The sequence below is a fragment of the Protopterus annectens genome, chromosome 12.part0 (assembly GCF_019279795.1).
Source record: "Protopterus annectens isolate FY-2018-M chromosome 12.part0, PAN1.0, whole genome shotgun sequence".
In the NCBI taxonomy this organism is placed as follows: domain Eukaryota; kingdom Metazoa; phylum Chordata; order Ceratodontiformes; family Protopteridae; genus Protopterus; species Protopterus annectens.
Window position 1 is genome coordinate 558,157,813 of NC_056746.1, and position 17,062 is coordinate 558,174,874.

At 43.8% G+C, this 17,062-nt stretch overlaps 1 protein-coding gene across 1 annotated transcript in view; it reads right to left on the reverse strand.

The window, feature by feature from the left end:
* Positions 1 to 17,062, reverse strand: part of LOC122816707 (transformation/transcription domain associated protein) — a gene marked incomplete in the record, with an annotated part of 2,794,447 nt that overhangs the window by 320,864 nt on the left and 2,456,521 nt on the right. The window contains 1 exon segment of the mRNA XM_044089697.1: positions 2,516 to 2,715. Within this exon segment, the coding sequence (XP_043945632.1) occupies positions 2,516 to 2,715 (200 nt within the window).

Here is a 17,062-nt window from a genome sequence, read left to right on the forward strand (position 1 = left end):
GCTGCATCTTTTATACCCTTGGCGCACTGACGTCAGGGAGGAGGCGGCAGCAACCGACGCCGGACCTAGACTTTGGAATTCAGGCCGACTGAGGGTAGCCTACCAGCAGGATAACCCAATTGTAATGACTGCAACAGTGAAACACGAAGAACATCCGGATGAAGCACAGTTGTCTGATCTGAGGGGGACAGGGATGTCACTTCTCTAGCCAAGGAAAAAGCCCTCTCCACAACCTCAAATGCAGAATGCCTAGGGGACACAGAAGTCAATGGCACCAGAGCCAGAATCTCTTGAACCATCGCCCTCTGCAACCCCATCAGCACTCCACCCGAAGAGGGAGTCAGACCCAAGCTATCTAGTGGCGAGGCCCTGAGGGGGAAGCAACAGCTCTGACAGCTTTGGAATCAACTCCAACCACCCCAGACCCGGTGCAAATGCTTCAGCTAGGAGATGGTTGGCTCACTGAGACTCCCGGAGAACAGCCAATCTTTGGGTATGATGAAGTTACCCACCAGATATCTCGGATCCGAGGGCTCAGAAACAGTGGGACAGATTGGAAAAGGAGATTCCAAGGGGGAAGTGGACAAAGGACAGCTTGCAGACCTGGTGGGAGTCTAAGCCAGGAGAGCCCCCATCTGAATCTGTGCTCTGAGGCACCTCCTCATCTTCCTATCCACATTTGCTTCTGAAAGACCTAAGAGATGATGTGGTGGATGGATGTCTGGACTGTTTTAATGGACATACCTCCAAAAAAGGAGAAGCGGAGGGGAATGGAACCGTGGAGACTTAGATTTCAAAACAGTCAGATCTGAGACAGATGGATCCGACTTCTTATGCAGTTTTGCATGAGGCTCAGTTGAAGGAGCAAACATTGAAAAAAAATGGTCAGGAGACCTCTCATGGACTCATCTTCCTTTGACACAGACTCCGACATACCCTTGTCAGGCTTTTTGGAAGGGGTCTGTGCCCCAAAAACCGAGGTAGTAGAGGAAGGTGGAAGAAGGCCTCTTAAAACAAGCACGTTTCTTCGCTTGACTAAAACCTTAGAATTAAAGCCAGGGCAGACTAATCAGTCTGCTTCTAGATGAGTGGAACCTAGACAGTACAAGCATTCCCTGTGGGCATCGTAGTTGGTAAGATTATGTCCACAGGTAATGCACTTTTTGAATCTGGTAGGCTTGTCAGCCATGATAAAACACCAACAATAACATTGAGCTAGCTCACTGTAGAGGAAAAAAAATTCTTAAACTAAGGATAGAGTTTTTTTTTTTTTTCTGACAGAAGAAAGAAAGAAAAAAGAAAAATTACCATCAATGGTAGGAAGAAATACTCAGAAGAGTAAAGAAGTAATACCAACAATGGTACTAGACTAGGTACTGGAAAACAGCAGCTAAAAGGGAGCACAAAACAGCTAAATTCAGCTCAAAGATTATGGGAGGGAAGTAGGAATACAATAAAATATAACAGTTAACCGTCAGAAATATTTCACAAACAGAATGGCACCCAAATCACAATTTAAATGAAAAAACTGTTTAAAATACTGTAAATGTGCTCAATGACTACAAGTAATTATAGCCCCAAAGAAAAAACTGCGAAACAACAAGTTTTCCTGTCAAAACATTAAAAGAAGCTTTTATTCAATAAAAATAACAGCCGCAAATTACCAATGATTCAATCATCACAAAGCAATGAGAGGAAATGTACTAAAATGGCCTTAGTGTAGAAAGCCAACATAAAAGAAATAGACATAAGACACTTTAAAAGGGTTGAAAACCCCACAGAAACTTAGTTTAAAATAAATTGTATAAAACTTATGCTGCAAGATAAATCACACTACAGAATAAATTAATTTCTCACAAGAAAAAAAAACAAAACATCAACAATAAAAAAAAAAAGTTTCTTACCAGAGTTCTGCAGCTGATATCACACAGAGAGAGGTGATAGAGAAGAAATATCACAAGCAATCTTTCTCTGACTGAAGCAGAAGAAAATTAAAAGGGTCCTGTCTGAGAATGTGAAGGGCTGTCCTGGTCCTGCCAGGTGATTTGCCCTTCACCCTCACAAACAGTCTGTGGGAGGAGTTCTAAGCTTTGACAGACTGCCAGTAGCAGTGAGGTTAAAAAGGCACAACTACCATTATGCCAATAACGCTGTGTGTTTGTTGAACATCATGGACTATATCTTGGCAATCCTTTGTCCCATACTACCCCAACAGTGAAGCTGCACATAGTGCACAGACAAGCAAAATTGTTTATTGTGTACTTAACAGGTCACAATTATGAGCTAGACTTCTGCATATCTGAGAAAAGGAAGCTAGAAGATAAGGTTATATTTATTTATTTACATCGGACTTTAGCTATGGCAAACCTTATCAGATCTTTAAGCATTCTCATCTTCAAATCACTCTAAGTACTTCACAGATCCTTAAGATACTTGATTTCATAGGCAGCTGTGGACTGCCCAGTTCACCTCTTGTGCTTAAAAAGTTAGATATATTCGACATCAAATACTGTACCTCTTCATGCCAGTTTTCTCTGAACCATACCATCTGATCAACAATGCCCTCGAGTGATGACAACAAAGTAGGGTGCAGTTCACGCTGCATGTGCATAATACGACTACAGCGCCACATGGGTGCTGTGGCACGAATTGGTCCAGGATCAGAGACTGAGTGGGACTGTGTCCCTACAGAACTTGGCTGCTGCTGTCCAGAATCTGAAAGAGGGAAACATTTACAAAAAATTATAATTGTATTAGTAACATAACACTGGGGAAAAGAAAAATTAAAGTTATCTACCAGAAACTGCTTAAATTTCCATTTTCACCTGTCAGTATCAAAAGTAGACTTGGGGCATTATGGTATAGGTGGGGAAAAAGGTATTTATCACCATATCCAATGCAAGGTATAGTGCTACTGTCAAAACAGAATTAAAATTAGCAACTTTCTCACCAATATCACCTATATCTGATATAAATAAATACAACAAATGTGCCTATGCTAAGAAGAAAATAAAGTAGAATGAAACTGGAAGGCATCCTATAGATGGGTCAGCATGAAGTATCAAGATGGTATACAACAAGCAGATGGGCAGATATCCAGGGGTATTACATCATGAGCTACATAGCACATGACCTGGGATAAAACAGTGTAATCCTCGAGCAAGTGACAGTGGCAGATGAAACTAACAGTGAACTTAACATGTTGAGGACAACAACTCAATGAGACTATTCAAACAGCACATACAGAAGTTCATACAACCAACTGTCCTGCTGGGATAAAACACCTTTTGAGGAATACCATAAGAAAGCAGAAACTTTGGAAGTTAAGTAAGACACTTCCTATAAAGATTAGAAGCAAAACCAGGAGGACAATATAATTCATGTGAATATCAATCTGACAAATTTGTTTGGCCAGTTTAACAAGGACCAGTCCTCCAACATCAAGTTTTACGTTATCAATGAGTGAACACACCTAGGAGGTGCTAACCAATTTTTTCTTCAGTTCCTTCCCACAAACTAGGAGGTGTAGTGAAGACGAAGATCAAGAAGAATGACCGGCAACAAACATCAACCATCCTGGCTCTGGCTCTGCTCCTGCTGTACTCCTGGCCGAACAATCTCCCACCCTTGCTAAAACAAACTCTCCTCTTGCATTATTTATAATACCTTTGCTGATCCATTAAATTCCTCAGAGTCTTTGTCACTAACTCTCTCAAAAGCATCTCTGTAACTGCCTCTTTCATCCTTTGACTGATCTCATTTCATATGCACATAAATATGGAAATATTTACTTCTCTTCAAATTCTTGTTGCCTGAACAATTTATCTCATCAGATTATAAGCAACTCTTGTATACTATAATTTACTATAAATACGTATGCGATGTGTGCTCTTGTACTTCATGATCTCCATTGTAAATTTGTAATCTATGTTCTTCTTAATTGCATGATACACATCTACTGGAGCTTTTCTCTCTGGGCATCTGGTGAAAATAGGCTACTTTGTGTGTCCAGTCAGATTATCCTGTTAAACAAATGTTAATAAATAAATTAGACAAACAAACAAACATCTTGTGATCTACCATGGGACACGCAAGGTAGGAAGGCTGCTAGAAGTTCTACAGTTAAGACAAATTAGTATGAAATATACCTTCGAGCTGTCCGACATTTAGTTATCAAGACCCTCTTATGTGGAATTTGTTACCAGCCTGATTGAGGTACTCGCCTTCCTTAGCCAGTATCAAGCAGAAATTAAAAACTGACTTATTCAAATTAGATTTCAGCTGACAACTACATCATTCTATTGCTCTGTTAAATACAAACTGCCTTGAAAGTGGCAAACATGCTACTGAAATATTCTGGTCTGGTTCACCACCAACTTCATTACAACTATAATAAGTACTTTTTTGCAGTGCACTTGATTTTCTGCATTACTAAATGTTTATGTGCTAGCTCTGTTTAGGTTTCTGCAGATTACAGTGTTTATTCTGCCTCATATATGCACGTTATTTGGCAATTTTTGTGATCTAGTTTAAAAAGCTTTGCTTTGGTAGCACACTATGAGTGGTAAAACAGAACAAGGCAATTTCAGTACTTCAGACTGCTTAAAGAAACCGAGAGAGTGTCACTTGGGAAATGGCCAGAGGGCTAATTAGAATTTTTTTGCATTTTCTTTGCTTGTATAAAGCTGTGGTATTTGCACAATGCTTGGTATCATGCAGGGTCTTGTTAGCTTTGACCTGTATGGATGTGGGTACTTCGAATATAAATTTTCCCAATAAAAACGAACCTCTGAAATTTCTTGAATTAGTTGTGGGACACACTCCTGGTCTGCGCATGGTGGAGCACTGCTCGATGACTTTAAACTTAGATTGTAGTATTTACAAATATAGCACCCAAGTAAATCAGTCGTAACCCCCTCAAGTACTACTCTCCTTGCTGTCCACACAATAAAATCTGGAACTATGGATTTGCACTTTCCATTTTCCTCTGCAGTCAGTTTGGTGGAAAAGGGCATCCTGAAACAACTTAGCTATTGTGATATGTTTACTGACAGACACCTAATCCTTAAGCAATCTCATACAGTGTGTGAGATACACAGTTACACAACGTCACTTGAGGCAAGGCTCTCACCTACAAAAGTTAAATAACCAAAACAGGTGGTCAGAAATGCACACCACACTTTACCTATTACACAAATTACAGACCAAACACACAGACCCCGAATATAAGGAGACTCTTAAAACTAATGCATTTAAATCTCAAGAGTTTCCCTGATGCAACTATTACAAAAAATACCCTCAGCAACCTCAAAACACACTCAACTTGAGCAGCGGCCACCATGAAACATGTTTCAGCTCGAAAGACCATTAAGACAAACCTCCACACAACCCAACATGTTAGTCACATGAGACTCCACTGAAATACTCACTTATGCACCACTTACCAGGCTGAGCAAGGAGCGGGTCATGGTCAGTTGCCTGTCAGGGGCTAAGACTCACCACACAGTGCATATATTCAAGTCCTTGCACCACAAGTACATATATGACACAGTTATAGTACATGTGGGAGTAAATAACCTGAGACATGCCTCCCTTGACTATATGAAGACAGACATGATAGAGCTCTCAGAATATGTATCTGAAGCTGGCATGAACCTAGCCCTGCGCAGAATTTTACCTTTAATATCATCCACCCCCCATATTGCCTTTTTTTAGGCAAAGTCCATCTTCACAAACTTCCAACATAGCATAACAAAATTTAGATAACATGAAGGTATTGCTGCTCAAGTCTAGGAGCCTTAACAAAAAAATACACTCCCAACAAGCACTCCTGAACCCAGAATGCACTGACATATGCATCATTACAGAGATCTGGTTCAAGAATATTGAAATCACCCCATTAGTGCAAGGTTTCAACACCTACCATGTGTTCAGATCCAATACACTAAAGCCAGCAGGGTTTCTATATTCCTAAAACAAAACTGCATCCCCCAGACCTGTTAGGTAGGATAACAGCCTGGAACTCCATGTCCATCTTACCATTAACAAATCACAATGCAGCTAACAGAACCCCCATTTATGTTCACCTTGACCCATACCTCCTACCATACTAGTCTGGAAGCCCTAAGAATTCAGCCAAACTATACTCCCTAGTCAAATCGGACAACAAAATCAGTCATAATCACCATAAGACTGAAGCTGGAAGCCACCCCAAAAACACTCAGTATTCAGAGATTATGCTAAAACTAATCTTCTGCAATTGAGTGACTACCTGGCTAAATTTAACACTCCTCTACAAACATGAAATCCTTCAAACTCTAAGCTAATCTGTCTCTGAAATAAATACGATGCCAAAATTAAAAATCACCTCTTACGACAGAACCCAAATATAAACAGGATGTACGATAAAAAGAAACGACTCATTGCATATAAAAATAAATGTAATACTCCAAATGTTAAAACAAGCTCTCACTAAACTTAATAGGAAATTCCTGTCCCAGATCAAATCAACCAAAGATAGATATGAGGTAAAAATAGTCACCCAGGCCATACATAATGACACAGCCTTCTTAACTATGCAAGAAACCTCAGAAATAATGCTCAAAACTGAGCAGAGCTAATAGTAAATGATACTGCATAATCTAATCCTGAGGACATAGCCAATATACTAGTAAATAAATTTATTCATTTATCTTTTCCATTTGTTTACAGGGAAACTCCGACTGGGCCTAAAATAACCAGTTTTCAGCAGAGGCCTGGGGAGAAAAACTCCACAGTGATACAGTGTTGTAACAGAACAATATTCGCACAAGATACATAATATGTATAGTACAATGTTAATAAAGGATACAGCTTAAATATATCACACCTGATGTACACATTGCAGAAGAAAATAGAGAATTAAAAAATACAAAGATGAAATAAGGATGTACCATTTAACTCTAACTTCAATCATCACACTCTCAAATCAAATACCAGCAGTCACCCCCCCCCCCCCCAAACTCCCAGTAACAGGTCCTCAAAGCACTATCCAGGGCCAAGAGGGACCTGATAACATACCAGGATGCCTTCTGATCAGCCCCCCCCCCCCCATAGAGGCTCTTCAGTGTTAGCCTCCATTTAGCGTTTGTACCACATGACTGAGGGGCTGCAACAGTCATCCCCCAGAACAAAGAAGGGGCCTCAACTTACCCAGGAAACTACTGACTTATAAGCCTAACCAGCCTCATCTGTAATGCTACGGAAAGGGTCATTATAGAACTAATAAATAAGGATATAGGCAGCCTATACATTCTTGATTTAAGCCAGTTTGATTTTTCAAAGGTAGATCCTGTCTACTTAATCTGGCTGACTTCTTTGAAAAGCTTACCAAAGCAATGCATAAGGGCAGATATGCACACAATGCACATGTAGGCCTCACAAAGCCATTCAACACCATTTCCCACTCAGACAAAATGGATAAACTCACCCAGCTAAATGTAAGTCACTATGTAACTTGCGGGATAGCAAACTGGTTCACAACTAGAACCCAGACGTCAGGGTGTGTAGTTCTACCTCCTCCAAAAGACCTGTCACTAGTGCTACACAACAGGGTTCAGTACTTGGGCCATTCCTCTTTAGCAAATACTTATCAGAAGCGAAAGTTAATTTGTTTAGAAGGCAACGTTTAAATAAATTTTCTACACCTTGTTAGGTTAGCTAACTTGTACCCTGATGTAACACCAGACAGCTGAAGATGCAAGAGTGGGGCACAGGAAGACTGGATTCACATATTCTGGCAATGTACTAAACTTAAGGGGTTCAGCAGGACATCTACTGGTAAGGTAACTTCTTAAATAACTGTACTAATGTCATAAATTAAATCACTGTTGCAATATTCATAACAGATGGGTGATTTCCAGAGCTGAAGAAATAAAAGAAAATGGGTGGGGGGGTTTGCTAGAGTGAAGAACAACTGTCCAGGACAACAGAGAGGACTGATCTGGCAAAGACAGTTCTAGACCTGGAGAAGGTATCAATTTTGTAGTGCTTGCTTAAAGTGTGCAAAGAGGACTAAGTGGCCACTTCCAAGCACCAGAAGAAGCAACCATCTTGAGTGGAATGTGCTTTAGGGCAAGAAGACAAGGATTTACCATGTTACCATGTTCTAAGTACCAGAACAAGATAGTGGTCGATATCCAGGATGCAATGGTTTGCTTTGAAACTGGTTGACCCAGCTAGGCATCCATGAAAGAAATAAAATAGTTATTCAGTTTTTCTTTTCTGACTGCCTTTGTTTTGTCCAAATAGAACCTCAGCTGCCTATAAATGTCTAGGGAATGTAAGATTCTTAACTCTCTACTTTGAAGACTGGGAAACAAAGTGGGTAGGTGAATGGCTTGACTGAGGGACAGTTCATACACAGTCATAGGCATGAAAGGAGGATAGGTCCTCAGCTTTACCATGTCCTTGTGGAAAATTAGAAAAGGAGGACCAGTCATAAGTTCCTGGAGTTCAGAAACCCTGCAGCCGATGTAAGAGCCAGCAGAAGGACAGTTTTCAATGTGCAGAAGTTTACGATGGCAGATGTGTCTGGCTCAAAAGAAGGTAGAGTGAATGAGTTTTTCCAGAACAACATTAAGATTCCATGGTGGAGTAAATGGTTTCCTTGGAGGCTTAAGGTGCAGGACTCCTTTCAGGAAGAGCTTGACCTCTGTCCAGGACATGAGGAAGAGGCTCAAGAGGCAAACAGGCATTGATGACTGACAAATGAGCATTAATGGATGACTAGGCCAACCCAGAATGTAGAAGTTCATAGAGGTACTGAAGTACACTGGGGTTGTCAGATCTGAGTTGTTGATGATCTTCCATTCATCACTGATGGGAACGTACACCAAACACTCGAGCCACGCTACTACCTACAATGTCCTTCATCCTAAACCTTAGATCGAGTTTGCAAACATATAGTAGCAACATATATAAGAAACAGAAAAAGGCAGAGGCCATCTCTGCGCAAACACCCTAACACACTAAAACGACCCGAAGATCCGCCAGGTGCCTTTGGTGGGGGATGAATGGAAGAAGATCAACAACTCAGATGGAACGTTATGGTAAGACATAACTTCTTTATCTGAAGTTGTTAATCTTCTTCCATTCCTCACTGATGGGACAGAGTCCCTAGCTACTACAGAATCTGGGTGGCCCTCATGGAAGAACATTCCGGAGAAACATAGAGCCAAAGGCAGCTCTTCCCCTGGAGATCAGATCAAATTTGTAATGCTTGATAAAGGTATGGGGTTTAGCCCAAGTGGCAGCTGCACAAATATCATCTATGGAAGCCCTAGCATGAAAGGCAACAGAAGCGGCCACAGCTCTAGTGTAATGATGTTTAATGCGGCCAGGATCTGATTCCTCCTCCAGAGAATAAACAAAGGAGATGCAATCCCTAAGCCATTTAGACAAGGTAACCTTAGACACTGCCGATCCCTTTCTAGAGCCCGCAAAGGCAACAAAAAGCTGATCTGACTTTCGAAAAGACTTAGTCCTGTCCAAAAAAAAAAACGCAACTGTCTGTGAACATCCAAAGAATGGAGACAGTATTCCCCTTTGTTGGTATAATTAGGGAAAAACACGGGTAACTCAATGGACTGATTAATAGAGAATTCTGAAACCACCTTGGGTAAGAAAGTGGGATTGGTGCGAAGTGATACGCTGTCCTTATGGAAAATCAAATAAGGACTCGATGCATAATGCTTGCAGCTCTGATACACGTCTGGCTGAAGTAACCGCCACCAGAAACAAGGTCTTCCAGGACAGAAACTTCACATCACAGGTTGCAGTCGGCTCGAAGGGAGGTAGAGTCAAAGTTTGAAGCACCCTAGACAGATTACATGATTCCACAGGTTGCCTAACGGGAGGTCTAGAATGAAAAATCCCCTTCAAGAAAGTCTTACACAGACGAGAAGAAATAGGAATTCCGTCTGAACCATCATGGAAATTGGAGATGGCAGCTAGATGCACCCGAATTGTGGATGCAGAAGCCCCGTTAAGGAAAAGCTTGGTCAGGTATTGAAGAACCGTAGCTACTGGAACAGAAACAGGATCCAGAGACAGCTCTTGTGCCCACAAGGAAAAACGTTTCCACTTGTCTTTATAAAGTTTTCTGGTAGAAGGTTTGTGGGAGGCCAAAATAATATTCCGTACCGGAGAAGAAAGTGATTCAAGCCTGGCTACTAACGGAAGTCGAGCAACTAAGCTATCAGTTTGAGCGTGGCCAGATTTGGAGACGACAACCCTTGGGGGTGAGAAATGAGATCCTGACGGAAGTCTAGAATCCAAGGAGGTCGGACCAGGTGTGGCTGAAGGAAGGGGAACCAAACCTGATGAGGCCAGAATGGAGCAATAAGAATCATTCTCCTTCTCAACTGAGTAGCTTTCCTTAAGACCAAGGGTATCAAGGGGATGGGAGGATAAGCATACAGAAGACCCGTGTGCCAATTGAGAGTCAGAGCATCTCTCGGGAACTCCCCCTTTGGAGGGAAGAGGGCAAAGTAGATGCTGCACTTCGTATTGGAGGGGGAGGCAAACAGATTGCAGTAAGGCCGGCTCCAGCGGCTGAAAATTTCCTCTGCCACTCTCGGGTTGAGAGACCACTCGTGAGGAAGCAAGATGCATCTGCTCAGCCTGTCCGCAATCACGTTGGAACTCCCAGGGATGTCTGTAGCAATCAGGAAACAGTTGGTAGCTATCGCCCACTGCCACATTCTCATGGCTTCACGGCATGTACCAGACCACAGACATGTTGTCGAACTGGATAGCAATTGGTCTGAGAGGAAGAAGAGGGTGGAGAGCTTGTAACACCAGTAACACAGCTCTGAGCTCTAGAACATTGATGTGTAAGTCGACTTCTAGAGGAGACCATGTGCCTTGAACAGATTTTCCCTGAAAATGGCCCCCCCACCCTATCAGGGAAGCGTCTATAGTCACCATGGCACTGGGCTGAAGAGGTTGAAAGGGACGACACCAAAGACTATCGCCTATTCTCATCCACCAGAGGAGATCCTGTTTGCAGAGATCGGTGATGAGGATCAGTGCGTTCAAGGGATGATGATTGTGTATCCATTGAGTCAGCCACTGTAACAGGCGCATATGAAGCCTGGCTAACTGAACAATGGGAATGGCTGCCGCCATGAAACCCAGAGTCTGCAGAACTTCCCTTGCAGACACTTTCCTGCGGTGGAGTATCACTTGCACCTGTGTTCTCAGTCTTAAGAGCCTGTGATGAGGAAGAGATATTAGGCCGAGCTGAGTGTTGAACATAGCCCCTATGAATTCCAGTTGTTGTGAGGGCTGAAGGTTTGATTTTTCCCAGTTGATAGTAATACCCAGAGACTCCACCAGAGACAGAGTGTGGCGAAGGGCACTGGTCAGTAGACACTTGGTGGGGGTGGAGAGGAGCCACTGCTAGACATTTCGCGAACACTCTGGGGGCCGTCGAGAGACCGGGCTCTGAATTGAAAATGATTGGCTCCCAACCGGAAGCGCAAAAGTCTCCTGGAGCGTTTGTCCATTTTGATGTGGTAATACGCATCCCGGAGATCTACAGAGCACATCCACACACCCTCCCGAAGGCATGGAAGGATGGATTGAATAGTGACCATGCGGAACTTGGTCTGTATAACTGACTTGTTCAAATGACTGAGATCCAGAATGGGCCTCCAGTCCCCCCGTCTTTTTTGGCACCAAAAAGAGTCTGGAGTAGAACACTAATCCACACTGATCTGGGGGGACCTTTTGGATGACTCACTTTAGGAGAAGCTTCTTGATTTCAGAAGCTGCCTCCTCCCTTTGACTGGGTGGAACGTTGGGAAGGGAGAACTGAGGTCTTGGAAAGGATTTGAGAGGAATGTGAAAGCCTCCGGTGATAATTCTCTACAACCATAGATCGTCTGTAATGGAGGACCAGGCTGTTTGGTGCAGAGAGAAACGTGCCCGGATTGCTTCCAGAGGAAAGCAATCGGGCAACCCTTCAGGATCACTGATAGGGCCTACCGGAGAAAGAATCTCTGGAGCCCTGATTCCGGTAACCCCCTCTGCCCCTAAAGGGGCGTCTTACACTGTCGGACCCTCCTCTGCCTCTAGAGGAGTCTTCGCTACGTGCGTCACGAAAGAAACCTTGCGACTTCTTGTGCCACAACTTTCCATTCCTCTGGTTCCTGGAGAAGGAATGCTGAGGTTTGGAGAAGCGCAGGCCCATGGCAGACAAGGTCTTTCCATCCTGCTCGCACCTGGCCAAAGTATCCTTGACCTTAGAACCAAAGAGCATGGAGGGCTCAATAGGGGCATTCAAAAAGGAAGACTTGAAGGAATGGAAATGGAAATGGAAAGGTCAGAAATGCGCGTCCAGGCATGACGTCGGACAACCAAACCAGCACCTGCTGCTCTAGCTGCTCCTTCAATTGCGTGGGAGAGCAACCTCATGAGCAATTCGAAATTGCTTCAAGGGTGGCAAGTTTGGAGGCCACTTTGTCACGTGCTCCATCCGACACTTGACACGCGAGGTTACCAGAGAGTTTGGAAATAAGGTCTCTCTGGAGTCTCGTAAAATGTGCCAAGAAATTCAGCGAACGCACGGCAAAGGTCGCTGCAGCAAAAACTCGCTTCCCTAGCCTGTCCACCGCCCAGGGCGGATGAACAGCAGGACTCTCTTCTGCCAAGTCCTTCTTTGTGGCTGCCGCCACCACCACAGAATCTACTGGCAAGCCTTTTGACCAATGGGGTTGATCCTCTGAAGGAGAAAGTACTTTGTCTGATCTCCTGGGGATAGCTTCTACTGAATCCAGACTCCTCCACCCTCGCTGCAAGATGAATTTGACCAACTCATCTGCAGGAGGGGTCACCCAGGATGTAGTGGGCCGGGAACGGAAAGCTTGTAAGAATACGGATTCCTCCGGGGAAGGGGTGGAAGATTTCCAGTCACCCCGCTGACTCAAAATCTCCAAGATGTCCCCAAAGGAAACAACGTCAGGGGTTGATCTAGGGGAACCTTCCCCATTATCGTAATCCTTATCCTCAGTAAGGGACTCTTCAGGTGAGTCCATGTGTTTTCTTTTGCACACCCTCTTCTGAGGGGGCTCTTCGGTGGGAATGTCCGAAGAGGCCTCGGAAAGAGGGGTGCTTTGGATTAGTGGTCCCCTGCTAAGGGCTGGCGATGGCTGAGTTAGGGGGGGAACCAAAGGTGGAGCTGAAGGAGGAGGATTGCTAGCTGCCAGCGCCCTTTCCATAATCTGGAAGGCAGGCCCACCCGAAGAGGGATGGGAGCCCAGAACCGAAGAGGACTGAATCGGAACCGGGGTCACACCCCGCTCCGAATGGCCCACCTCCAAGACTGAAGTTTGAGAAGGTTTCGATGCGGATATAACTCTCGGATCTGAGACGGGAACCGAGAAGGCCGTCGGTGCCAGGGCCGGAACCGAATATTCCACCCCCGAAGCAAGGGGGTTGAGTAAGGGGGGCTGTCGGAACTGACTCCCATCAGGACTTAGATGCTTCAGGCATCATAGTAGTCAGTGCCGAAGGAAGGGGTCCCGTTGAAAGCAATGGGCAAGGGGGCCTTGGAACCAAAAAGATCCCCATCAGGAGAATACAAAGGAGTCGAAGGAGGAAAAATCCCAACACCCGGAGCGGAGCAGGGTCTGGAGATTCCTCTTGCAGTCAATACTTGATCCACGAGACAAGCAATGTCTATTTCGGACATGCTCCTGGCAGGCCTAATCGATATCCCGGAAGGGGATTCAGGCCGGTCCAGAAAGGGACTGTAGGGTTGCCTGGCAAACGGATCCACAGAAGACTAATACCTGGTCTGTGGTAAGGAGCTCAATGGAGCCGAGGATTCTGACTTGAATTGTGTAAACAGTAAAGCTGGCACCGAGAGGGAACTCGGAGCCGAAGTCACAATCGGATCCAAGGTAGTCGGAGTCAGTGCCTGTAAAGGCGAGGTCGATGCTGAAGTGTCCAGATCCAGACTGGTCGGAACAGAAGTAATCAGCGGTTCAGTAGTCTTCGGTGCCGAGCGCGGCATCAACAATTCAGACTTCCCAGAAACTGCGCTAGGCGCCGAAATTGGTGGCACCGAGGCAGCGAGCCGATGCTCGGAGGAAGATCTACATGCCTTAGATCGACGATTTTTGCCCCTGTCACCGGCCGGTGAAGAAGGGTCTGAGCATGGACGCTTCTTATTCTTGCCTGGAGGGGTTGAGACCTCCGCAGAAATAGCCTCCGAGAAAGGAGAGGAAAGCAATCCTTTCAGAATCAACTTGTTGCTCCGTTCATTCAACATCCATTGACTAAAACTCGCACAAATATCACATGGGGGAGACGGAGAAAGGCGCGAAACGCCCAAACAATAAACACATTTAAAATGCAAGTCACTGTTCGGTAATCTACCACTGCACGATGTGCAGTGTTTAAAACCTGAAGTACCCTTTTTCTCAGACATACTAACACTCACTCAGACAGAGGAGGAGAAAAAGGCCAGACTACCAGCAATGGTATGAAGAGTTACCACGAGGGTGGTAAAAAGTAAAGAAAAGGCAAGAAAATACCAACAATGGTAAGAAAAGGAATACCTGTGAGTAGAGCTAGACTATAAGAAAGACACTAGTAGAGAAATTATGGGAGAAATACAAGTTTAAATAAGTTAAAACTGCTTAGCTGGAGAGCTCGGTGAAAATGGTGCTATATGGCTGCACGGCAAATGAGATCTGGGGTATGGGATTGAAAGGTATTGTGGGTAGTAGCGTGGCTCGAGAGTTTGGTGTACGCTAGCATGGTATTTGGCCGACTCGGTTTCGTGGGTTCGGAACCGTACCCATCAGTGAGGAATGAAGAAGATTAACAACTTCAGATGAGTGGTTCCAGTCTGTGCTTATGACAACAAATGGTGAATCTTTTCAACTTGGCTGTGTATGATTTCTTGGTATTAAGTTTCCTGGCTTCCTGTAAAACCTGCATCATCTCCGCTGAAAATAAGTGTCTTTTGGGGATCAGAACCCAATCCTCCCCACAATGAGATTGAGAGAGCTAGGTTGAGATGTACGAACTGACCTTTCTCTGTTGGGTGATTAGGGATGATTGTACCAGAATTTTTCAGTGGTTTCCCCTGTGATATATGTAACAGAAAGGGAAACCACTGCGGTCTTGACCAGAAGCAGCTGTTCTGTAGTGTCTTTTTGATTTTTAAGAGGACCCTTGTAATAAGTAGCAAGGGAGGATAGGCATACAAGGACCTCTTTTGTCCACTGAAAGGAGAAGAGAAGACATCAGTCTTCCAGGCCAGAGGAGATGGGGCCCTGGTACAGATCCAAGGGAACTGGTGATACTCTGGAGATGCAAAGTGGTCCATCTGCAGACTGCCCCAATGGTGTTCAAGTGTTTTGAAGACCTGTTTGTTCAGTGTCCATTCCTGGGGTCTACAAGGTCCCTGCTTAAAGAGTCTGCCAACACATTCTCTACTGCGGGAATGTAAGCTGCACTGAGAATCATGTGCAATTAAGTGGCCATTTGTCAAGCCTCCTCTGCCAACCTGCAACGGGGGGGGGGGGGTAAGATCTTCTGCCTCCTTGTTTGTTTGAATACCACATCAGTGTGGTGTTGTCTGTGTACACCAGGAGAATGCCCGGTTTCCAAATGTATGACAAAGTCTGCACAGCTTGCAGAAGGGCCTTCTTTTCTTTCAAGCTGATATATTCCTTCAGGAGAGAGGATGTTTATTTCTCCTGTACTTTGTGGGGTCTGAGGCACTGGCCTGCAGAATCTTTTTTTTTTTTTTTAAACAAGAAAAATCTTTATTAAATGATCATGTATGACAGGCAATCTTACATTTATATAAATGAAAATAAACTATAGCCACACAATCTCAGTTGCCAACATCATACATTCCAAATCGTGTCGACACAACTGTAGCCGTGAACATTATACATCACTTTTAATATATCCAGTCATTGTTAGTCAACCATTACATAGCTCATTCAAAATCTGCCTTCTTTTAATCCTCATTCCTCCTTTGCATGTATTGATCCCACATTTCCCATTTTTTTCCTTATCATACTCTTTTCTAAAGATCCCAGCTCCAGTTGTTTTATTTGTTACTATATTCGCTACTTCTACTAAAGTTGGTTTAGACTGATTTCCATTTTCTAGTAATTGCTTTTTGGCAGCCATCATAATTAGACTTAGCAAGGCCTTACTATGTCTAGGCCATTCCGATTCTGTATCATAGCTCAAAAAATCATCTCCGTAGTCACTCCAATTTGCTAACTCTGCATCTCCAACAGAGCAGTCTGTAGGGAATCTTTAAAGTCTGCCAACTCATTACACTCCCAGAAAATTTGTTCCCAGTTACCTCTTTCTTCCCCATCAGACCTCCAACCTTTACTGTCTGAGGAAAATTTCTTTGGAGTGATCTCTCTTCCCAATGCTTCCTAACCTCCTCTGATTTGATTCTTATATTTATCATGCAGTATTTTATATGCTCTACTAATTATTCCTTTCTTAACGGCAACTTCTGTTCTAGATTCTACTAAAAAAACTACCAGTGCTGGTCTTTCGTTTAGGACCCAACCCTCCCATTTGCTCCCAATACCTTGGTCCCTTTGCAAGTATTCTCCAATATACTTCTGCCCCATCTTGCCTATTATCTGTATCCCTAATTGCAGTCATCCCTATTAGCAGAATCTCCATTCTCCACTCCTGTGTTGGCTTACTTCTTAGAAGACGTTCTGCTACTTTATGAATATAATATTCTGCATTATTGTTCGCCTTAAAGGTCTGCATCCAGAATCCCAGTCCCTCCCTGTTACTCCAGCTTTCCCTCTGTTTCAACATCTCTTTCCACTCTGAATTATATTTTTCTGCCTGTGCTACGTATAGGAGCCTTAACTGTGTTGCTCTGAAATACCCCTTCAACTCTGGTAATCCCAATCTTCCCCGTTCTATTGGAATAATAAGCTTATCCCACTTGACTCTTGCCTTCTTCACCTCATAGATAAAATCCTTTAACTCTAATAACTGCTATCCACAACTT